This window comes from Babylonia areolata, chromosome 8, assembly GCF_041734735.1.
Source record: "Babylonia areolata isolate BAREFJ2019XMU chromosome 8, ASM4173473v1, whole genome shotgun sequence".
Classification (NCBI taxonomy): Eukaryota; Metazoa; Mollusca; class Gastropoda; order Neogastropoda; family Buccinidae; genus Babylonia; species Babylonia areolata.
This window is the reverse complement of record NC_134883.1, coordinates 7,654,082-7,661,699: the sequence shown is the minus strand read 5'-3', so window position 1 is coordinate 7,661,699 and position 7,618 is coordinate 7,654,082. Positions and strand designations below refer to the sequence as shown.

General features: G+C 45.0%; 1 protein-coding gene across 1 annotated transcript in view; it reads left to right on the top strand.

The window, feature by feature from the left end:
* The window catches only part of LOC143285026 (uncharacterized), an 18,564-nt gene extending 13,611 nt beyond the window's left edge, over positions 1-4,953 (top strand). The window contains exon 8 of the mRNA XM_076592200.1: positions 3,278-4,953. Within this exon, the coding sequence (XP_076448315.1) occupies positions 3,278-3,351 (74 nt within the window). The 3' untranslated portion in view covers positions 3,352-4,953. The remainder of the gene's footprint in view (positions 1-3,277) is intronic.
* Positions 4,954-7,618: the final 2,665 nt, after the last annotated feature.

Genomic DNA, 7,618 nt, shown 5'->3' with positions numbered 1-7,618 from the left:
AAACAAAAGAAAACAAAACAAAAAACTCCAAAAAACAAACAAGACATCTGAGCTTGGGTTTATTTTCAATATGCTATATATTCCCTGTGGATTATTATCCCTTGTTACTGGTCCCAATAGGCCATATCTGGTATTTTCTCACTTGTGGATTTTAAGACAATGTTAACACTATCTAACATTCTGGTTTTTTACTTGAAGTTTTCTGCTCTCGTTGGTTTTTGAAGAGACTTGACCCAGTTTAGCAGTCTGACACGCACATCGCGTCACAACAGCACACACGGAGCAGAACAACAACAACAACAAAAAGTCAGTCTTTTAGTTTCAGTTTCAAGGAGGCATCAAAAGATGCGTTCTGATTTACACACACTGCAACACATCTGCTTGAAATTGATTTGAAATAAAATAAAATAATGGTTATGAAAGGCGGGGAAGCTATGCCAGATCTGCACAATTGACCCAGCGCGTTGGTCAGACCTTGATATATTTATAGTGGGTTGTTATGCCATTGTAATCAATTGTACAGACAATGCCAAATGCGTTTTCTTGTATTGCGACAGGGACACGGGATATACAACATTTTCATATGCTCCCACGGATTTTCTTTCCTAAAATATCCTGTTTTGAAACTGCTACACACTGGCGTTATAACCCCTTGACTGTCAGGAAAAAAAAAACCCAGCAGAAAGTGATGTTTCAAGCCATAAATCAGTATCCAGAACAATCAGCCAAAAACTGACAGCAGAAAGTGATGTTTCAAGCCATAAATCAGTATCCAGAACAATCAGCCAAAACCTGACAGCAGAAAGTGATGTTTCAAGCCATAAATCAGTATCCAGAACAATCAGCCAAAAACTGAGAAAATGATCTGGAGATATACTACTCCAGATCAAACGTGTGAAGTTTCAGCCTTCCAGAGATATTTCCCTTCTTTTCATGACATTTATTTATGTACGCTTATAGTTGGCTTCATCAGGTTTTTGCGCCTTATACATGTTATTAGTAGTGGTAGTAGTTTAAAAAAAAATGTATTTATCTATTATTTATTCACCCTCCAGGCCTGACTAAGCGCGTTGGGTTACGCTGCTGGTCAGGCATCTGCTTGGCAGATGTGGTGTAGCGTATATGGATTTGTCCGAACGCAGTGACGCCTCCTTGAGCTACTGAAACTGAAACTGATGACATTACCAGTGACGTTACTATGGACGTGAGTGCTACGTCCTACAGCAGTCATTAACAGAGTAAACAACAAGAGTCAGGATCAGCTCCATCTCAGAGGTGGAAACATCAGTGAGGCAGAGAGGTTTGTCAACCTTGGCAGCGTAGTGAACAAGGATGGTGGGGCGGATGAAGACATCAAGAGCTGTATCAACAAAGCATGTCATGCCTTCAACACCTTGCAGCCAATTTGGAACTCCACATCTCTTTCCACTCGCAACAAACTGAGGATCTTCAATACCAATGTTGAAGCAGTCCTCTTGTACGGCTCTGAATCATGGTGAACAACCAAGATGAATACCAACAAACTACAGGCCTTCGTCAATAGATGCCTACACCATATTTTAAACATGAGATGGTCAGAGACCACATCAAACGCCTGGCTATGGAACAGAACAAACCAGGTGCCCATCAGTGAGGAGATCAGGAGGAGGAAATGGGGCTGGATAGGCCACACCCTGCGAAAGCCTCCAGACGACACCACAAGACAGGCACTTGAATGGAACCTCCAAGGAAAGAGGAGAGTGGGCAGACCAAAGCAGACCTGGAGAAGAAACACGGAGGATGAGATGAAGGCAGCCGGATGGACATGGACCCGGCTGAAGAGGACAGCCCAAAACCGAGTCCGCTGGAGGAGTGCTGTAGCAGCCCCATGCTCCACAAGGAGTCACGAGGCATAAGTCAAATAAGTCAAGTCCTGGGGCAGTCATTAATGAAATTCACGGTCAGGAGTGTTACTCTTACCTGGTAACTGCCAGGACATCCTCCTTGTGATGACTGACGACGATTCCTCCGAGCGTCATGGAGAGACAGTCATGGACAACACCAAGCCACCCCACGACGTGAGAGCAGTGTTTGTTGACTGACCCACTGTTTGCAGGTCTTGACTCTGTACCGGAGTTATGGAAAGACGTCATGGCCATGCTGACACACAACGGACCAGTCACAAAAAGGATGGAGACGAGAACACATTTTCCCTTTCTGAAAAGTTAAGTCTCTACAGCAGGCTTACTCCACACAGTAGTGGCCTTCACATTCGTTGTGCGAATCCGGCGACATCTCGAAACTCAACACTGACAATGACGACGATTTTTTTTAAATAAAGAGTTACGAAACAGCAAGAGTCAGACCCACCAAAACGTTCATAATAATACTTAGAGAAGTCACATATCACGTCTTCATCGTACGCGATCAGTCTTCTTATTATATCCCTGTGCGGTCGGCCGGACAATTGACAACAATGTCTAACTCGTTCGCGAAACGCTTCCATGGTTTTGGAACACAGCGCTGAAGCTTGCGAAGAGGCAAATCAGAGCGCTCTTTCACACCAGTCTTTCACTGGCACGCACTGCTCTGAAGTGAGAAGCGTGTCCATGACCACAAAAACTTATGACCGAGCGCACGGTGACCCAAGCACGTGCTGAACGAGAGTACAGAGCCTCACGTGCACTGACCCAGTTCAGTCTATGGGGTGACTGCTGTGTTTTGTCGTCGTCGTCACGACTTGACAATTCTTTCACTGTATCAGTGTTAATCTTGTTATCGAGGAAGGACTCTACCTTTTTTTTCTGTTTTTGTTAATAACCCGTCACATTTTTGTGATTGCAGACATCCTGTTAAAGAATTAATTTTCACATTTGGATGTTATCATTGCCAACATGTTACTTTATGATGTTATCATAGTGCTTGATTAATGTCCTGTCACACATACTGTTGACTGCAGACATCTTGCCCAAGTATTAATTTTCACATTTTATGATATTGAACTCAGAGTTCTCTCTCTCTCCTGCTCCCTCTGTGTGTGTGTGTGTGTTTTAAGCTGCGGTACATATGAATTTGTGTGTGTGTGTGTGTGTGTGTGTGTTTGAAGCTGCGGTACGTATGAATGTGTGTGTGTGTGTGTGTGTGTGTGTGTGAGTGTGAGAGAGAGAGAGTGGGGTGGAAAGTGGGTACGTTCGCGCGTTCAAATTCCCCATATGTTTCTTTCACTGTGTTCATCGCAGCCCTATCCCCAAATTCCCTCACACACATTTGACATGTTTTTCGTTTCCTTTTCCCCCAGGAAACTACCCTGAACTGCCACTAGAGGGGGCCACTCCGACAAATGAAGTGCTGGTGGAGACACATACATACTGAAGGAAATCAGTCGTTCCTCTCCCTACCATGTGTTCCCTTTTCCCAGCTTGTGTGGCGATCCCATGTCCCATCTGCAGACTGTCATTCATCTGATGAGTGAGCTACCGTAGTATGTACAAATAGCGCACAACAGGTGAAAGAAACGTTCTTGTTGCAAAATTCGCATGTAGACCTGACAGAATATTCGGCAGACGCTGGCGAGTTATATTTTGCTTCTTCAGTAAAAGTGTTCTTGTACACGTGTAAACGTGTGCGCAACATACTTAGCTGATGAACATCTGGGAAATTTTGAATAACAACTGATAGTTTTTATGATAGTAGTATAAAATTTCAGAACCAACTTTCGCGAGCGGATATCATGAGTAAAATCAAATTAAGTTTGAATGTAAAGTAGCCCCATTACGGCATTTGATTGTATGGGATTGGATCTCTAGCGTTTGTTCAATCAATTGGAAAAGCCTATCACAATGACTGTAAACGCTCATTTGTTGGTGAACTTTGTTTTTCCATGTCGGAAGTTTTGTAAAATGATTTATGACCTTTCTTAAACGCCATTCTCTCGTTACTTATTGTGATGCTAGAGTTAACCATAATATCATTTCCATAAAGCCAAAGCATGGTTTTCCTAATTGTGATAAAAACATGCTTACATTTGTTGTTACTGGGACATGCTAGTCAGTATCAAGTGAAGCGTTTATCCTGAGAAAAGATAACAAGAAGAATCGTGTTTCATTCAGGAGTACCTCAATGTCTGGAGCTGAAGAAGGCTGTAGCGCCCTTGACCACATTATTATGACATATTTCCGTTTTTAGCTGTATTTTTCAGACATATATACCGCCGTAAAACTAGTCAGAAAGTGCCGTACTGCACGATACGAGACGTGTGGCTATGTAGTTATCTAAGAAAGGCCAACGGTAACTTAGTTGACATCAGTTTTGGAAGTCGCAACTGACTGCCCCAGTCAGTACCATCAAGTGGAACAGGCTCTTGATTATACATGCAGACTTTGTAAATATGCAGAAACGTAGTTTTTTTGTTTTTTGTTTCGTTTTTGTCAATATTTAGAATGTAGCCACGTAGGTATACGTTTTTTTGATGCAGCGAGGGTAGCCTATTGTAGTATTTAAAATTGTGCAATATGTAACAGGCTTACACTTTTGATACTGATTAAGAGTAGTCTTTGGAAAAGAAAGAAATGTTAGTTATTCTTCAGCGGATATAGCTGGAGAAGACAGCTAGATAGAAGTGGGAATAGATCAGTAATGGTTTTTCGGTCTTGTAATTGTATCCTCGATGTGTGTAGATTTCAAACGGTTGTAGTCACGGAAATGTAGAGTCTGGATGTTGACAGAGTAGCACAGGTCGTGGTCCCACTTCTGTTTATGCAGTCGTTTTATAGTGAGAACACGTAGTTCGCTGTTGTGCGCCATTCTTAAACGTGTTTTTGAACCTAGATATACCATAGCGTTATTTGAATAGATGTGATATGATAGTGGTCCCATAGAAATGCACGATTTGATTTTTTATACCTTCTCTCTCTCTCAGAATGTGAAATTTGTGTCGTACCATTCGTTGTCCGTTTTGTAGATTTTTTAACAGTATCAATAAAACTTTGTACAAACATCCCTTTCTGTTTCTCGTCTTTATCATGTATGATATGTATATGTGTCTAGATCGTTCGTTTTCATCCGCCCTTTACATCAAAATTTAGAATAGGCTAACACAACCAGCGCAGCGACTACAACTACAAGTTCTACAATTTTTTTTTTTTTTTTTGCTGGCCCATCATCTGCACCGTTTCAGTGGCATTACTCCCACGCCGCTCATTTAGATTCCCCCATACACGGCCATACCCGGGTTCGTCCGTCGCAGCTCCAACGTCGGCAGTCCACAGGGAACCATCGATGTTAGGTCGCCAGGAGGCCACACACCAGAGGAGACCCTGCACTGCTGCTGAGTCACTTCGGTGGTGTTCAGTGGTACCTGTTCTGTTTTAGCGTACTTAGGACACCACCTACTAAGTCCCCTACTAACGACAATAATGGCTTAGTCGCGGAGCCAGACTGAGTGAGCGTCCCTCCCAGAGTGGAGACCGCCACCACGTCCCTCAAACAACAGCCCCCAATGAATCTGCCGACACTGACGACATTGACAGGACTCAACCTAAGCACGGAAGTGGAGGGGTATCGAAACTGAGGTCACCATGAGAGCAGGGCATGAAAGGCCACAGACTTTGAGACTATTTTGTTTATATTGATGACGATGAAGAAGGAGGAGGATGACGATGATGATGATGACGAAGTGGGGGTTAGGGAGTGGGGACTGTGAGGGAAATGGGGGTTGGGGAGTGGGGACTGTGAGGGAAATGGGGGTTGGGGAGTGGGGACTGTGAGGGAAGTGGGGGTTGGGGAGTGGGGACTGTGAGGGAAGTGGGGGTTGGGAAGTGGGGGTTGGGGAGTGGGGGTTGGGGAGTGGGGACTGTGAGGGAAGTGGGGGTTGGGAAGTGGGGACTGTGAGGGAAATGGAGGTTGGGGAGTGAGGACTGTGATGGAAATGGGGGTTGGGGAGTGGGGACTGTGAGGGAAATGGGGGTTGGGGAGTGAGGACTGTGAGGGAAATGGAGGTTGGGAAATGGAGACTGTGAGGGAAATGGGGGCTGGGGAGTGGGGACTGTGAGGGAAGTGGGGGCTGGGGAGTGGGGGAAATGGGGGTTGGGAGAGTGAAGAAACTGGGGTAGGAAAGTGGGCAGGGGCGGGGGTCAGAGCATGGGGATTTAAGGAGAAGGGGAAAGGGGATTGTGGGGGTACAGGGAGAGTGGAGGGTGGGAAGAGGAGTGGTGAATAGGGGCTGGTGGGAGTGGAGGAAGTGGTGACTGGGGGGAGTAGGGTTGAGTGGAGGGGAAGTTGGGGGGGGGGGGAGGGGTGCTGGAGAACGTGTTGGTTGGGAAAGTGGGGGGAGGGGAAGTTGGGGGTGGGGAGATTTTGTGGTTGGGGACCGGGGGAAGTGGCGGTTAGGGAGACTGGGGATCAGGGGGATGGGAGGGAGGGGGTGGCTGGGAGGAGTAGGGGAAAAAAGGGGTAAGTGGGAAAAGTGGGGGCTTGTGGAGGGGAAAAGTGGGAGTTGGGGTCAGTTGGGGAAGCGGGGAGGAGGGCCGGGGTGAGGTTATGCAGGCCTCTAGTCTCCTCTTCACGGAAAACAACAGTGCAATTAAACAGGGTAAAGGTCGAAATACTTTTTTCACGGCCATCGGGACAGTGAATTCATATCTACTGGGTCTAGGGCTCGGCATAGCAAGGCGGGACAACCTCCTTCTTGCCGTTTTAACTCTCTCCATACGAACGGCGAAAAAGACGACGTTAACAGCGTTTCACGCCAATTACCATCATCAAAATATTGCAAGTTGAAGGCTCTTGTACTGAAGAGGTGAATGTTGACAAAGAATAACACAATTCTGACGACGGAAGCTAAAGGTTGGGTCATTCAGACACCCACTGGACATCCGAGGAGTCTGTGTAGAGGAGAAGAGAGGACTGGCCGTACTGAGTGAGTTAACCATCCCAAACCATGCAAGGTACTCATTCAAACCTGGATTGAGTGAGGGGAAAATCGGAGTAAAGTCCCGTTCCCAAGGACACAACGCCAGGCCAAAACGTGGGGATGGAACCCTGATCACTGGTGAACATGCCCACCCAACGCCAACGCCTTACCATTTCTGCCACAGCGTCTCCCGAATCAATCAGGGCTCACTTGTGTAAACAAAGTGAGTCTATGTTTTAACCCGGTGTTCGGTTGTGTGTGTGTGTGTGTGTGTGTGTGTGTGTGTGGTTAACTTTAACACTGCCATTTTCTCGGCAAATACTTTGTCAGTTGACATCAAATTTGGCATAAAAATAGGAAAAATTCAGTTATTTCCAGTCATCTTGTTTAGAACAATATTGTCTATCTAGAATGGGCACAAAAAAGTAAGAAGAAATTTTTATTCTCTAAATTTGGCACTTTGATCTGATATTCTGACACAACAACAAGAGTTGTCATTTTTATCATTTTTTGTTCAAACAGGAACTTCTTTTGCTAAGCATGGAAGTTATATTTCTGGTGCATGTCTTTGCTGCAGACAGTAAAAAAGGGAAATTAATCTGTAATTAATGCTATGGGGTTAATTTGCTTTAAACTGATCTTTCTCATCTTAAACATTACATTTTGAAATTATACTCAATACACAAAAAGCTTGTGTGTTTTACTCTCAGTGCACAGGACTTTCACTAC